This window comes from Aptenodytes patagonicus, chromosome 4, assembly GCF_965638725.1.
Source record: "Aptenodytes patagonicus chromosome 4, bAptPat1.pri.cur, whole genome shotgun sequence".
In the NCBI taxonomy this organism is placed as follows: Eukaryota; Metazoa; Chordata; class Aves; order Sphenisciformes; family Spheniscidae; genus Aptenodytes; species Aptenodytes patagonicus.
Window position 1 is genome coordinate 26,984,717 of NC_134952.1, and position 17,346 is coordinate 27,002,062.

Genomic DNA, 17,346 nt, shown 5'->3' on the forward strand with positions numbered 1-17,346 from the left:
CTGTCCTGTGTACGTGATGTGTCTGCTAGCTGGCTTGTGCTTTACCCAGGCATGTCATCTTCTAGTACTGTCTGTTGCCTTGCTGTGGAAGGTCTATGTATTGGCTAAATGTGTGGCATGGTTTTGGTAGTGGGGGGAGCGGGTACTGCAGGGGTGGCCTCTGTAGGAAGAGGTAAGGGGCTGGCCAGTTCATATTTTTGTTTCCCAGTACCCAAATATTTTAATTGGCAATGAATTAATTTTTGCCAAGTTGAGTCTGTTTTACCTGTGACAGTAATTAAGTGATGTTCCTGTCTTTAGCCCTCTAGATGAGTAGATCAAAGTAGCTGCACCAGTGTTACAGACCTGGGAGGTATCAAAATGAACACAGTACAAAACCAGCTCAGTGGATGTGCCTGACCATTTAACTCCCTGCTAGGACTCTCCCATTTAATTGATTTCAGCAATAAATTGTGCTTCCCAAATGGGGAGACAGGAAAGCCTTGCAAATATTTTTAGAGTATAAATGGATGGTCTAGTAAGACAGGAATGGCTGTATTAATGCTAGCACCTTTAATATATGTGCTGTTTTTAAAGCTTAGAGGTAAGACTGTCTTCTGGGGAGCCTGGTATCTGGCAAATAAATGCCATGATGATTGCTCTACAATACTGGGAAAATGGATGTCTGTCTTATCTGTAGTTTCTATGTCTGTGTGATACATGAAGCAGAAGAGAAAATTACCTTTGTTCTTATTTCTACCTACATTCTGTAGCTGTAGCCGGAGATTTTGGTCTTGTACCCCCCTAAGTGGAAGTAAAATCTAGGAAGTAGCTGAAGAGATGGCAAAGAATTGACTATAATTATCAACGTCACTGAGTTCTGATCCCAGCATTGAGAATAAGAGAAATTTGTTTTTTAAGGAACAGCCATCACAGAGGTAATTAGCTTTTTAAAAAGCCCTGTTTTGATAGGCTGGCATATTTTCAGATAACAGGGTTATAAATGCAGTGCTTGGTCTATAATTACTTGTTGGAGCTATAGGTCTCCTTTCACGTGGCAAATAAAACTGAGACAGTTGGTAAGTAAATGAGACCCATTTTCTCCTGAATGTTAGGAGTTTCACATCTCATCAGCTCAGAATCTGAAAATGGTTATAACAAATTAATATTTGCAAGGTTTTTTCATTTAGCTGTTTTAAAGATCCTGAATAGAAGCAGAGGGGGATATAAGAAGGGTATTTACTTTAAGAAGCAAAATGGGGAATTATTTCAACTCACAATTCTTTCTTACAATGTTAATTAATGATTTCACACATTTTTATCATGTTAAGGGTGAAAGGCTAAGCATACTCACTCCAGAAAGAGCTAAATTACTTTTGTACTACTGATCACTGTCTGCTGTGGGAATTCACTGTATTATGTGGAGATACTGATGAATCATTATTCATGTGGAAGCTTGAACTCCTACAATTTCTACAATTCATAATTGTAGAATTTAAGTAATTAGACTCTTTTCAACAATAAAGGGAAAGTGATTAGTTGTATTTTTTTATTAAAAAACCCCAACATTTTATTTGTACACCTGGTTGATATGCATTTGATTCTATTCTGATTGTGATGCTTATGTCAAATACATATTTGTTAGAATAGCAGAAATGTTACTCATGAATTACTACAGTACTAATTAATCAAGTATAAAGCATATGTCCTTACACAGCTAAAATTTTCATTGTTGAAATAGTACCTCAGAGTTCATGTTCCTGAAATGGATGAAATTTGCAAGAAATGGCTTCTTTCCTTATCTACTGAAAATGAAGTAGGTAACTAAATCAGGTATTTGTCAGGTTTCACACCAGGATCCATGAGTACTTCTTGCTTGTAGAATGAGAGCATCCCCTGCTAGTCTGACTAAGCAGCATTCAGTGTCATTTGATAGCAAAGACCGAAGTCCAGAAAGCTAAGGATAAATAGGCAAATGCCTTAAACATCTTGGTTTTCTTTTCAGTGGTTATATAGAGAATTATTTGTGCTATAAAAAGTGCTGAGGAGACTTTTTGATACAATCTGCAAATGCAAGCAATTGCATCTCCCACACTTTTGTTTCTTTGCAACCAGCACCTGGATGAGAAGTAGCTAGCAAAAGACGACCTTAAAGATTGAGGGGGTTCCATTGATTTCTTTTTTACTTGAAACATCCCTAAAGTGCCTTTTGAGTACCTAGAAAGGTACTTGTCACCTCGACTTCTTCCTTGTACTTCAAGATACGTATATCCATCAGTTGTGATGTTTACTTGTACATTGAAGAGACTTGATAATTCTACTCCATAGCAAGGAGGACGCTGACATTCTGCAGCAACTCTAATAGCAGCACGTTGGGCACAACATGCCAGCGCTCTGTTTACCCTGCTCTGGCTTTCTGTTGAAAATGTTTCATTTGATATTCTTAAGTCACACCCCCTCAGGAGGTTTGTAATTGCTAATGTTGCAAGCTTGGAAGCTGTATAGGCATTAAAAGTACATTTATGTTAAGATATCTAAAGGAAAAGAAGCGTTTTTCAATTAAGATAGATGAAGAAGGCTCTGTTTTACATGTTGTGGTGCAAGTTTGACTAGAAGCATTAGTATAGTACCGAATGCACCAGTTGCTACTGGCTCATTGAATCATCTCTTCCAATGAGATGTCATAATGTGTTGCCATCTCATTCTGTGAGGCTGGCTGTGTATTCACTGCAACATGTTGCTTAACCATACCAGCATCTTATTTGCTACTTACAGTGCCTTGAAGTACTGGCAGAAGGGAAAGAGTTAAAAACATGTACCACAAATCCCATGCTTTTTACCTTGTGTATAGCTTCCCACCAAGAACAAATCAGTTATCCATCAGAGTCCAGACCTGACCATACCTCAGTCATTAATACCATTGCATTAGGAGCAGCTCTCTGAAATGGCAATGTAATATGCTGCTTTTTCTAGAGCCCAGGAGTAAAGCCAATATGGAATTTGTTGCTAAAATTGTTCCAAGTTCTAGCAGTGTTCTTATACTAGCTCTTTTATACTAGTTTGAGGAACTGGCTTTTGCACTTTTGTATACATTTCCCAAAAGCTATAACCACAGGATGATTGTAGGATAGTCTGTCTTCTCATAGCTCTGCTATAGCTATAAGCTGTGCACTAATCCCTCTTGCCTTTTCCCCAACATCTTCGTTCTGTTTCAGAATAAAACACCCTTCCTTAAGCTAAAGGCAGCTGAGCAATTGGCAAAGATACTTCATAGCCCCCTGCCAATTGTTGGCAGGCAAGCAGCAAATGCTTCCCAAAGCACACAAACCAACCGGGTATATGTGGTTATAGTAGCATTTTAATGTTAGAGCACAATTTTTTTTTTGGCGTTAACAGCTTTTATACCTCATATCACCTTCCACAAACTTGAAAAATACCAGTTATTAAGCCTGTAAGATTCAGATCAGTGTTGAGGCTAACATTTCTAGATGGCAAATCCTTTGTCTTTATGGGCAAAATAAGTTTTTTCAGCCTAGTTAACAACAGAAAAGGATGTTCCTTGGTGGTGACTCCCTATATTAACACTTGCACTTTTTTCCCTTGGAAGTACTAAGCCTTCATTTCAATGCTTTTGTTGTGGGTTGAAAAGAAGGAACCAATACCTTGGCATTGGACAACTGCTTAGAATTTTGCAGATGAAAACCAACAGTATGAACACAGCCTTCCTTAACTGATCTGCAGCCACTGTGCTCCGAGGTGCTTAAGCAAGGGATGCTGTCTTCAGCTGAGGTGGTGGTGCTTTGTCGTCAAGATCTAAGTGATTCTGTTGTGCCAGAACAAGCATAGCTGCAGAGTTTGAATAAAACTGCAGGTTTACTACCATATTTTGCTCAAGAGGAATTTTTTTTGCTCATTCCATAGCATAATGTAGCTGTGTTCATGCTAGGACATTCTAAAGAATGTCAGTACCCACGTACCATAAGATCTTTCAGTAGCTAAAACCATGACTTATCAAAAATTCTTTTCCCTCAAGGAGATGAGTAGCTGCTGCTTGCCTTATCCTACATGGAGGTTTGTTCAGGCATAAATGCATTGTGATAGAGTTGTGTCCTCCCCCATGTAGTTGCTCTGATATTTTTAAACTGGGCAGCTCTGCAATATTTGTAGGCTTGGAAACTAGTTTATTTGGTTTAGAAAAAAGTTGCTCTTGGAGGGGTTTGCCAAGTTTGGTATTTTGCACTCTGAGTAAAGCAGTATTTTAGTTTTCTTCCTCTAAATTCTGGGAACATGGAGAAATCACCTGGGTAGATTGTGTGTGATTAGATGGAGCAGAAACAATTAGATAATGCCAAATTTTGCAATATAAATGTTTGCTTAGTGTCTTTTTCAGAGAGATTTGTATTACAATGTAAGTAAAATCGTATACGACACTGGTGAAGTAGCATGTATTAATACTGTTTTAGCAGTCATCTTGCAATTGGAGTTCCGTGAATTCCTTGAAAACACAGTGGCAGCTTAGGTTGATACATTATGGTCTGCATTTTTTTTCTTGTTGTCTTCGTCTTTTGGCATCCTGCCTTTTCAGCTAGCTGCACTGTATTAGTGCACAGCATTAGTCTTAGCTCTTTGTAGGGAACTCTTAAACTCTGAGGAACTCAGAACACAGTTTAGATGTACCATATTCTGTGTTGCAAGGTGGATTTGAGCTTATCAGGAAAGCAGATCTTTTCAGGGGATGCTAGATCCTCTATGCAGATACCCTTGTGAACATGATGAGTTTTGGTAGTGTTTTAAAGGGATGTTCCCACCCCCCCTTTGAATTTTGGAGACAATGAAATTTTAGTTTTGAGTTAGTATCTGAACTGTTGCCCTTCAGTCTTGCTTCTTCAGATACTGGTTTAATCTCTTTTTTTTGTGATGTGCATGCAAGCTGAAGGAATTGCTTTCTGGGGAACCTAGAGTTGTGTTCAGCCTGCAGTGGTAGCTGGGGGGGCTTCCCTCTACTTCCAAAAATCTGTAGTAGTGTGCTGTCTTCCATGGCTCAAGAGTGATCACAAAGAGGAAGATGCTTGAGTCTGCACCCTTGTAACAGGGTAGAAATATTTCTCTAATCCAGTTTGTTTTGGAGCATCAGGCTGCCTGTCAGAGCAAACCTGTGATCTGGAACAGTGTCTAGGCCCAGAGGTTGTCTTTGTGTAGAGCACAGATCCTGTGGTCAGCCATTCAAAGGCATGGTACAAAGCTGGAAATGATCCCAATGAGAGAGCTGTATATAAAATAGCTTTCTGATAGCTAAAATTGTAAAATAGCTTTGTTCTTAACTCTGCCAGATACTGAATTCTTCTCAAGGACAGACAAAATACCAGTCAGCTTGCAAGTATCCTGGTGAAAAAGGATGAACGTGCTGCATTCTAGATGACATTAAATAATACAAGGCTTCTAGGGGCAAAAGGTTTCTTCACTTCAGGTGCTGGGAGATGGTCAGCAGAGCTGCCTGTATAAGTGAATCCAAACAAAATTTATGTTCAGAAAAACTTACAACTGTAACACGTAAATTAGGATTTCTCGTCTCTGGAAAATGTGGCTAATATTCTACATTATCTCATGACCTGACATTGTGAATGCTTCCTAATGTATTTCCTATCTTCCATGTGTACAACAGGGTGGAAGAAAATGAATGAGTGCTGGTTTCAGGTGGTAGGGGATTTTTAGAGAGAGGGAAGGAGGGGGCAGTAGGTGGGTGAGGAAAAATGAGGCAGAGAGAAACACTGCGTCTAAATGAAGTGCTGTATTCTCCTTCTCCAGAGCAGGCACAGTGAGGCTATTCTACTGGCAAGAAGAGCTGTTACCTGTGCTGTTAAGACTTCAGTTAGTCTAAGGAGAGAAGTCTGACTCTGAAGAGTTAGTGTGCTGCTTGACCCATCACAAGATAATATTCTGTAGCAAATGCTGCGAAGAATGTGAATGCAACAGCTTCTGTGGAGAAAAATTGGCAGGAAGGCAAGTAGAAGCAGACTGTGAGACACTTCTTACAAACTGTGCTTAGAAACCAATCTGTTCTTCTTTATTGTTCTCTGAAGGGATAGATTATAAATGGTACAGACGGCCTTGAGGCCTGTGATAATACAGTATCTGTAGCTTTTCCAGTTGGAGGCTTAAACTCTTAATGCTTTTCATGCAAAAAAGAGTAAGAATCCATTAAAAAAATTCTGAAAATGTACATGTCAAAACCTCATCCTCAGGAGCAAATTATTATTTTAGGCAGGAGAGGGAAAGATTTGTTTAATTGAAAGAACAAAATTTTAAATAAATATTTTTACAAGTCCTTCCTGCTTTGCTTATAGTTTGGCTGAGATAAATATTTAAAGTTGGAAGTTTTAACATCAAAGAGATCCCTCCCATGTCATCTCCACTTCAGTCTGTCCTTAAAGTGCATGCAAAGTCAAACTTCCCTTACATCGCAGTACACTGAATTCAGTTTTTTTGATGTTGTCTTGATAACAGCATGTGTGTCTTTCTAGAACCATAAAAAGTTACTTGTGTCATGTGAGTGTTGTACAAGCTCAATGCACTAATGAATGGTACACTCTTGTCCCACTGAATGTAAGCATGAACACAGTGTTCTGCTCTGTTACTAGCCCATACACATTCTCACAAAGTGAAATGTTTGAATAAAATATGGGGAAGCAAGGTTGGATATTGTGCCATAGGCCTTAACCGCTCTCTGCATCAGCAGAAGTGGCCTGCGTTCTAAATATGGTTTTGTATCATACAGTTGTTGACAACGATATATATTTGCCTGCCCTGAAACTCTCTCGTGACTAGTTTCATGTATGGTAGGCAGACCCGAGAACTGGATTTAGCCACTAAGCGGTTTTGTTCCTTCTGCTTATCTTTTTTTCTTTAAAAGAACATCTTCTTTCTGCTAGTCTTATATCAAATGTAAGACAAATAATCAGCAAAATTAATTGAAGTCGATTAAAATGCAATGTGATTTTTTTTTTTTGTGTGATAAACAAAAATTTTCTTGAATAGCTGGGTAGATCAGTAGGCTGGCTAACAGGGCCATCTGCTGGCAGATGTAATCTAACAAGGTAACTGAATTTTGCTGGGAATGAGTCTAGTTCTGGGAGAGGTTAATGGCTTGATTCTAACTTCAAAACACCTGTGACTCTTCTTAAATTATCTTTGTAAGCTGCTTCATACTTTATATTAATTCCTGACTTTGTAGCAGAACTTCTTACTGTAAAAATAGAGAACTGCTTAACTATAAATTTAAGCTCCATTCAAATGTTAAATGGGATGTTTGATCTGGGAGTAGTATTGCCATAGATTACGCCACAATTTAAAACTATATTCCAAGGAAGCACGGGTTGTAGATTAATCTCTCGGATCAATGAACAACAATTAATGTTAATACTTGCTCTTCACACAAAATGTCTACATTAGGGACACTTTGGTTAAAATTACAGATCAGATTTCTTGTGAACAAATGTAAAGAAGCCACATGGTCTGGCATACCGAGATTGTTAAATTTCTTGTATCTTTAATATTGAAAAGGCTTTTGGATGTATTGTAGTTTTATTTTTACAAGCACTGTATAATCAGTGCAGCATCTCAAACATAACAAGCGTGTTCTTGTATATGTTTGCTCATGTTTGCATTGGCAACTATTGGATATATTTGACTGGAAATATGATAGATCATAACTGAGAGGTTATGATCTATCCCTTTGCAAGTTTATAATTAATAACATGGAATATATGTGTGTATAAGAATAAATTGAGTAAACAACACATGCAGCATGCTTCTTGTTTTTTGTCTTATGAGAACCTGCAGTTTCCCTTCAAGAAGACGTCATCACAGTAAAATTGCAGGGTTCTTTAATATACCTGATCTTGTGCAAATTAAAGTCTATCAGTCTGCACTACTTGGCAGATATGTATTGCTGGTGTAACAGGTCACAAGATTCTCAAGCCTGTGGCAAACCAAGCTTAGTCTTGGTTCCGGCAGTGTTTCTAGCAGCACACTTAAAGCAGTACCCCGGTCACTCTTGTAATTACAGTAAGAGAAGCGAAGCAGTAGCTGCTTGCTGACATAATGGCAATGTACTGTAGACTGAAGGTATCCACTGAGAATACACTGATCTGAGTGTATGCAAAAAACCATTCATCTTTTGTCTCTGATTTTTGTTGTCTCTAACAGCATATACCTTCTTCTGACAGAAAGGAGGTTATTACATACTGCCTATGGGCTGCTCTGACCTTTTTGACTTCTAAACTGTTTTCCACTTTTTTCCCCTTTGACAGTTCAGCAAATGAAGTGATGGAGATGTATTTCATTACAGGTGCTTTGACTGAAATTATTTATTGCTTACCTATTAAACCTGGCCATAAATGTTATTGATTTATAGGCCCCATGAAAGCACAAACATTAGCCAGTGAGTGCCAGGAGTGCTACTATATAGAAATTATGCGTATGGAAAGATCAGCTTCCTTCTAGCCAAAAGACTACACAAGAGTAAAGTAACAGTATTTTGTATTTTGTGTGGATCAGAACTATTCTGGACTAATTCTTTTTGGTAGTTCATTCTATCTTTTCACCTTTCTATTTTAGTGACTGTTTCCTGTTACCTGTTCTAAAAGGATGGCAAAATGGACTGCAGTATATCATGAAGGATGGATTGGACTACGGCAAGGAGAAAGTCATCTCCTCTTCTGTGAGAAACTTGTAAGAAAATGTCTGCAGTATTAGGAAACTAGGCAACATGAGTAATATAGACAGAGCTAATGAAGTTCTGACCATCGGGGTAGATGGGAGGCCAGGTGTGGTATTGTTTCATATTTCTCTCCTGTAAGTCTTTTGGCTAAATGCAAGAGCTGTCCAGTAATTGTGTAATTCTTTGTAAAGTCTTGTCAAGTTCACCTGGGGAAAATTGTACTGTATTGAGAAAAGGCATCTTATCTGCAGAGTCCAGTTTTGCTCCTGATTTGCTGTGCTGAGTACTGGTCTCAGCAGTGGAAGTTCTTGTTTACACAGCAATACTGGGCTACTGCAAATGTTGACTGTGTTGTGCAGCTTTGGTGTAGCTGCATCTCTTCCATGTGGCATCACTTTGGTAGGTGAAAACATTGTTTTGTCAGCATGGGAGTAGGTAGGCTGTGGGGTTTTTTTGCTGTCTGACATATTGGATGTGTGATGTACAGTGTCACTATACCAATTAAAGTACTGAGGCAGATCACTTTTTTGTGAGGGTCCACAGGTTCCACAGAACTTGTTCTGAGCAAGCTATTGCTGAACATAGGGGCAGTAAAACACGGCCCACCAAAGAAACGTGAAAGGGTTCTTCACAAATTGGTCAAAATCTTACGTTTGTAGTAAAAAATGCAATGGAATACAGTTTTCATACTGATAACCCATCTGTTTGTCTTCTCCTTCAGCATTAGTTTCGGAGCAGGCAGCTCTCAGGTTACGGAGAGAGGGAGGGTTCATCAGAGCCCTAGGCAGTGGCAGGGACAAAGACCATCGATCACTCTAGGACTCTGACAGCTGCTGAGGGAGGACTGAGTTGCTTCTAGCAGCTCATCAGTGCCTCAGCATCTTTGTGTTGCTGTGCAACTTGATTTTGTTGTTGTTGCTGTTAGTTTTGGATGGTGATAAACATTTTTGTGTCCTTGCGTGAACAGTTTTATTTAAGGTCCAGAAATGAAGAGAAATAGCCTGTCCTCCTTTTACGTCTCTCTGTGGTTGCTGTTCACAGCAGTGATACTTCAAGGTGAGAATACTGCTTGATAGCTAAATGTTGCATTGAGGTTTATTTTACTCAGATAGGAGCTGGTGTCCTCGTGTCTTACACAGTTGAGCTCCAGAAGTCTTTCGTCTGTTTTGTTTTACTTTGTCTCACTGATGCATAGACAAAATGAATGATCATGTATGTACAGAACTTAAATGCTCTTTGTGAAACTTTGATTTGTTAGGATTTCTTTTTAATCAGAAAGGTTTGCTTTGAACTCTAATTAGTCCAGGAGGTCACTGTGAGTCACCGGAGAGTGATGTACTCCAAAGCACTTGTTTCCTACATAGTGCCAGCTGGCATTTGCACAAGTCTTGTGAGTGTTACTGTCCGTGCCCTTTGCTTGCAGAAATGTGTGAATCTGTCTAAAGGTAATACAGACATTGCCTAGAGAAATTGTGATGCACAAAACAGTGTGGAACAGCAAAAGTGTAATTTAAAATCTAAAGTTTCAGTGGGTTATCCTTTGACTCATTCTGCATAGCAGGAAGCATCTCCAAATACATGGTTTAGGAAAGGTGTTAGTCCAAGGATGTGTTCATATATCATGCAATTGCCAGTTTGTGAAGAAAAGCAGCTCAGTCTTTTTCCAGGTGGTAGTTTAAAAAAAAAAAAGAAAAAAGAAAAGGGGTAAATTCTGAAAGTAGCATGAATCTGTGCTGCGTTTAGGGAGATATCACAAGTCTTTAGCCTGGGAGCAGGTTTGACTTCAGACTTTGCTTCTAATCTTAGCATGGCAGATGTGTGACTGTAAGTCAATAATCTCTGTGCCTATGAAAAAGATCAGTAAAATAAAGGTAATGATATTTACTTTCAAAAAAGGCAGGAATCTCTGGATGCAGAGGGCTTTCTTTTCAGTGGGTGTGAAAAGCTAGAGTTAGCTATTCGTTTACTACAGGTCAATGCTGTCCTTATTTTTTGAAAATATATATATATAAAAATAAGCTCAGTGCTTAATCTGATGTACTGAACAAATCTGTTATCTAGCTGTAGAATCAGCCAAAGGAAAATATGCTCACATGCTGTTTAATGAACTGTTTGAAGACTACTCAAATGCTCTAAGACCGGTGGAAGACACAGATAAAGTACTGAATGTCACCCTTCAGATCACATTGTCTCAAATTAAAGACATGGTGAGTAACAGTACAGTTCTGTTTTTCTGAAGATATGCAGAAATGTACTAGCTGTAAGCCTTTTGCTTGGAGTAGAAAAAGCAACTTGCATTTTGTTGTGACAACTTCACTAATGCTTCCTCACGAGGGTCATGTTCTCCAGTTCTTTGTAGATTCTTATCTGATTGCAACACTAAGATTTCCATTGTAAGTCTGCAAACTTACAGCTGCTGAATTGTTAAGACTTCTTTTGTAGTTAGGTGTTGGTATCGCACCCTCCAGGCAACTTTTGGTGAGTTTTAAATAGAAAGAGCAAATGCTTTTTCTCTGATGCAATTAATGTCTACATAAACTCCCTATTTAGCCTTCAGTAACTTTTTTTATAAATTTGGTTTAGCCAAATATACTTTTAAGGCAAAAGAAAATGTGTCTGGAAGGAGAACGGAAAAATCACTTTTGTGACCTCTGAATTACAACTTCAAGGCCTCACCAAGCTTTCAGAGAAATTGTTAGACTGAATCTGTCAGCTGTTTGGTATTTTGAAGCTCGCAAAAGGAAATTCTTAAGATACTGGGAGCCTTAAACAACTCTGATTAAAGCTAAGGAAGGGTGCAGGGGGAAGGAGGATTGGACAAGAGAAAGTCCAAATAAATAAGCTCCCCGTACAGTGTATGGGCATATGTACCTGTCTGAGAAGTACTCTTGTGGCCTGTCAGCATTCTGACCTGTTTTGGGCGCTACTTTAGAGCTATACAACAAATGCTGTCTGCATCCAAGATGTGCTTTTGTTACCTTCAGCTAGAAATATTTCTACATTTTTATGCAGGATGAAAGGAACCAAATTTTGTCAGCTTACTTATGGATTCGACAAAGCTGGTATGATGCATACCTCAAATGGGACAAGGATAAATATGATGGGTTGGATTCTATCAGGATTCCAAGCAACTTGGTTTGGAGACCAGATATTGTCCTATATAACAAGTGAGTATGGCTGGACAAAATCAGCTTGAGTATTTGCCTGAGGGAGGGGGTTGAAGGAGGAATTGACCCACAGAGTCTGAACTTTCATCACTTCACCTTATCTTAGCAAGGGGTATGTTTGTTGTCTTAACATTTGTTGTTGATTGTCTAAATATTTTGCAATAAAGCCATAGACAGGATTTGGCAATTGATTATGCTATGCAGCAAAGATGTTCTGAATTTCTCTGCACTGGGAATTGAATACCCTGGCAGTCTGAAGTGCTTTCTGCTGAAGAGCTCTGGAAGATTGTGTGTCCACAAAAAGGTGGTACATGAAGGCTGCACTCCTTGTCTGCTCTCCCAGGCCAGTAGTGACCAGCAGATTATTTTCATCTTTGAATGGATTCTTATCCTACTGTATGCTGTTGGAAGTCAAGTTTGAAGAAGCTATGGCCAAAAAATACAACATAATTTAGCAGTACTGATGTTCAGCATTAATGGGCACTGGTACCTGTAAATAATAGTTAATAGTAAGTTCCTAATAAAATCCAGTATAAACATAAATATGATTTCAGAAGCATGCTTTTAACGGTGTGAAGCAAGGGTCTTCCCCCTGTCCCCCCTTCCCTGGCCCACACTCTAGGTTGTTGCCTGTCAATCCTGACTGTCACTTTTCTGTCTTTTAGGGCTGATGATGACTTTTCAGAACCAGTGAATACTAATGTTGTGTTGAGATATGATGGAAAAATCACTTGGGATGCACCCGCTATCACAAAGAGCTCATGTGTAGTGGATGTATCTTATTTTCCTTTTGACAGCCAGCAGTGCAACCTTACATTTGGGTCCTGGACCTATAATGGTAATCAGGTAGACATCATCAATTCTCTTGATAGTGGTGACCTCTCTGACTTCGTAGAAGATGTGGAATGGGAGATTCATGGTATGCCAGCGGTTAAGAACGTCATCACTTATGGCTGCTGCTCTGAGCCTTATCCAGATGTGACCTTCACACTGATTTTGAAAAGGAAGTCTTCTTTCTACATATTTAATCTGTTGCTTCCTTGCATTTTGATCTCTTTCCTGGCCCCACTGGGATTCTATCTCCCTGCAGACTCTGGGGAAAAAGTGTCTCTGGGCGTTACGGTTCTTCTTGCTCTGACTGTGTTCCAGCTGATGGTTGCAGAGATCATGCCTCCCTCTGAAAACATACCTTTAATAGGTAAGCTTTACACATTTTGTCTTTAAACATGGCTTATTAATAGCAGGGCTGTATGTCGGGGAGACCATATGTAGTTTGTGGCTTCTGGGAAGATAAAGGTTCTGTATTTTTAAAACATAGTGAAATACTTAAAATGTGCGTGGCGTTTGTACAGGTATGCTGAAGCTCTTTAAGGTTATTTTGTATCTATTAAATTATGTATTAGCTAGCTATTTCTATTTATTAAATATAGTAGAAATTTATTACAATACTTGATAAAATAATTCTAAAGCTAGTAATGAAAACAATTTTAGAACTAGAGTACTAAGTGTAAGCAAGAGCAGTACACGCAAGGTTGGACTGTTTCAAGATATGTTTCTGTCAGATCCAGGTGGTTGGGTGGCCTGGCTGGGACACTCAGGCTTGACTTAATATCTGACAGTAGTTACATTGAATTGTAATGCCTGGCAATCCATTACGCTGAATTTTAATTTACATCTGAGTTCAGAAGAGCTGATGTGTAGTGAAAGGGTTGTGTGCATCACTGTCCCGTCTGCCTTCTGCCAAGATCCTCCTCCGGCCCCTGGCTCATCTGCCCCCTGGGGCAGGAGGCTGCCTGTCTGCCCTGGTGGGATTTCTGGAGGACTGGGAAAACAGCTGCCTCCACACTGGCTTCCAGTTTCATTAAGATAATTCAGATCTTGTTATTTTTATTCTCATTGTTACTGTTTGTATGAAAAACTGCATGGCTTAACTGAGACAAAACACTGGTCAATGAATAGGAAAGTTGAATGCATTTCCCACACCGGCAGCAACTATTCCTGCCTAGAATATGGGCTTGCTGTACTGGAGTACCTTCCCTACCCTCCTATCATGCTGTCTAAATTAAGGAGTCAGGACCTAACCTCATCTGCTTTCTCTATTCCCTCGCTCTCCCTCACCATCCTTTCCAACCTCCTTGAAAACTGGGTTCATACCCTGCTTGTCTGTGGCGCATCCTCTGTCATTGATGCCAGCCCTTGCTTTTCCTGCAGAGGCTGCACAGCAGCAGAGCAGGGCTGGGAGCTGCCTCTTTGCATAGGCACAAGCCACAGTAGGTTGGCTGGTCAGCTGTATACTGCAGTTGTGAAAGGCAGTGGCTGAGGGGTACAGCTTGCATTCACTGTATTTGTTATCTGTTCCTGGCCAGAATGAGCTTTGTCCATGCTAAAATTTGCACAATCTGAAGAAAATCCAGACAACAGATCTCAACAGGCAACGGAGCCACCCTTCAGCTCTGTGCCTGGCCTCTTAGCTGTCAGCACACTAGCTGTGGACACCAGCAAGGTCTGGGTATTCACTGGCCTGTGTGAATGCAAAGGCATCTATCTGCCGGTGTGGGGTGTGTCAATAGCTCCAACAAAGCATTATCACCACTTTTGTTAATACATCAGGAAGTGGGATTTCTAATGTGTCACATGAAGCCATCAACATTGGGATTTTACAGACACCAGGAAAGGAGCAAGGCTCCTGGTAAACATTTTTAAGATGTTTTTTGAACGGGTGTTTTTTGAGAAGTCAGAGGCTTTAGATTGCAAATATTTACCATGTTAATACAATAGTCACTTACTCATCTGATAAAGGCATGCCAGTAACGAGTATGAGGTTTTACTTTAATGGCTTTAATCTTTGTTTTTTAAATGTTAAATTAAGTGTGATTTAAGTACAGAGAATCAGGGTGATTAAAAACTGGTTTCACTTGTACTTATGGTTAGCACTATGTTGTCACATTGTTATTTCTGCACTGAATTTTTTTATTAGAGTAGCATCTTTAATATGATTTTATTTTGTGTTCCAGGAAAATATTACATAGCAACTATGACCATGATCACAGCTTCCACTGCATTGACAATCATTATAATGAATCTCCATCACTGTGGCTCAGAAGCAAAGCCTGTTCCACAATGGGCCAGGGTGGTTATTTTGGACTACATGTCAAAAATCTTTTTTGTTTATGATGTGGGTGAAAATTGCACAAGTCCAAAAAGAGAGAAGGAAGAAGAATGTAAGTTAGAGGGGGATGATGAGTGTCAGAGGAGGCACAAGGAGGTAAGGAATCACCTTTCCAATAGGAATGATGACTGTGATCTCAAGGAGAAGCTTAATGGCAATTTGAGTAAAAGCTATGGAGTTCATGGTGAAAATGTTAGGGAGACTGTCAATTGCTGTTCCTGTTACAAAATGCTGATTAAAAACATCGAGTATATTGCTAATTGTGTTCGAGACCATAAAGCAAACCGGGCCAAAGGAATTGAGTGGAAAAAAGTTGCAAAAGTGATGGACAGGTTTTTCATGTGGATTTTCTTTATCATGGTGTTTTTCATGAGTGTGCTGGTCATTGGGAAAGCAGCTTAACTGAAGATGAACACATTCATATTGTAAATCTGAATATACTGGGTTAGCTTGTTCCGGTGGAGCTCTGGGACAGGGGTGCTTTTGAGATCTTTGTGTTGTGCATTTGTAACAACAAACAAATTGATTCTGTAGGCTGCAACAGCGTGTGGAGACATTGTTCAGCTCGGGGCTTTGTTAGTGACTGTCCTTGCCTTTTAGTTACAGGAGTGCAGCCCTGATGAGGCTGCTGGGTAAGCACTCTGTGCTCCATCTTGATGGTTGGTGGGCATGACTTCAGGTTGAATGGCATGGAGCAGACAGCCTAGCAGGGAGCACTGTTCACAGGGCTGCACCTCTGCACCTTGTAACTCGACCAGCCCTTTCTCTCCCCTAGGAAAAAAGTGTATTTGTGACATGGTGGCAGTTCCTGGAAATCATCCCTTCATGGCATTGCCTTTTTTCCTTTTTTAGCTTGTCTTCCTAACTTACCTTTTTGTTATGGCTCTTTCTGATCACTTTTCCTATCATTTCATAGGCTCTACCTGTCTGTCTGCTGCCTGGTGTGCCTTTCACTTCTAATACTGTTGAGCTTACTGAATATGATGGTTACCTTGATCATTTCCTGCTGCTGAGTATTACCCCATTGTCACCATGGCTCCAGTAAGCCAGATTCCCAGGACTACTTCCTCACCAAGTCAGAGGTCCTCTCTTCCATTCTTTCTCTTGAGCCTAATAATAGGAAGGGCTTCTCCTGTCCTTCCTAGATGTCTCATTCCCCTGGGCGTTTGTGCAAGGTGGGCCTTTAAATGCTATTTGAGATAGCTAAAATAGGAGGCTGTGACTTTTGTCTCTGCTCATTTTATTGACCTGCACCAATGTTCACCCCATGTATCCCTTGTCCGCTCTTACATCCTCTTTAGTACTTAAATTTTAAACTGTTTACAGGAATGCCGAGGTTGCTCTGTGCATTACTTAGCACAAAAGCATGATCTTACAGGCTCATTATAGTAGTGCCATAATCAATGCTCCTTGCTCAACACCTTAGTACTTACATGTGTGTGAATGTGTTTGTCACTGACAACATGAAAAACCCCTCTTCTGTGTGTTAATTTCTGTTAACCTTCCTAGACTAATAGAGCTCTGGAAGATGTCTTGTAGTAAAGTGAGAAGTTAGTACCCCAGGCATGCCCATGGCAGATAAATTGCTTTTACAAAGCACCCTGAACTTTGAAACCATGATATTCTAGATGCAGTGGGAGAGGCAGAATGACACTGTAATGGATCCCAGTCAAAAGTTCATGTGATAAAACTAATTTTCATAATTGTTTCAGTTAATAGGAGCATACCTGTGAAGCTGTAACTTAAGAGCAAGGAGTCAAAATGGCAAAGTGGTGCAGTTGTTATGCCCAAATTTATTGGAAGAAAGGGAATTGTAATTACTATTATGATGTAAATGATGCATTGAATTGCTAATGGCAGGTTTTCTTTTGTGTGGAATAATTAATGCTGTAAGCTTATCTGGATTCTCATACATTCTCATACATAATGCAAGTCCAGGTTCTAATGTAAAGCTAAACTGGGTGGCTAGCCAAGAATAAACTCAGTATGTGGAAAAAGTCTCAAGTGTGTTCCCTGTATATTATCAGTTCCCAGTCAAACGGGGTAACTTTGAATAGCTCCTTTAGAAGACAAGCTGTTCACTCTCACTGTGCAGAAGAATGGTTGCACCCATTTGCCATGGAGTTCAGGGTTTGGCACTTACACTGCCTGTTTGAGGAAACTGATTTGTTCTTTGTTGTGGAAAACAATATTGTCTCAAAAGCCAAGGGAGCTAAGTATTTAAAGATAAGGGTAAAATATTCAGAACGTGAGTCTTCAGCATGGAAAACCGATGACAGAGGGTTTGTCCAAGGCTTATGGGTGGCATAAAG

General features: G+C 39.7%; 1 protein-coding gene across 6 annotated transcripts in view; it reads left to right on the plus strand.

Annotated features, from left to right (window-relative positions):
* CHRNA9 (cholinergic receptor nicotinic alpha 9 subunit) overlaps positions 1 to 17,034 on the plus strand; it is a 38,120-nt gene extending 21,086 nt beyond the window's left edge. The window contains exons 2-7 of one of the 6 annotated variants that reach the window (XM_076336145.1): positions 5,785 to 5,979; positions 8,596 to 8,698; positions 10,760 to 10,905; positions 11,711 to 11,865; positions 12,531 to 13,063; positions 14,880 to 17,034. In XM_076336145.1, the coding sequence (XP_076192260.1) occupies positions 8,626 to 8,698; positions 10,760 to 10,905; positions 11,711 to 11,865; positions 12,531 to 13,063; positions 14,880 to 15,436 (1,464 nt within the window). In that variant the 5' untranslated portion in view covers positions 5,785 to 5,979; positions 8,596 to 8,625 and the 3' untranslated portion in view covers positions 15,437 to 17,034. The other 5 variants (XM_076336147.1, XM_076336148.1, XM_076336146.1 and 2 more) reach the window with 5 other exon arrangements.
* The last annotated feature ends 312 nt before the right edge of the window (positions 17,035 to 17,346 follow it).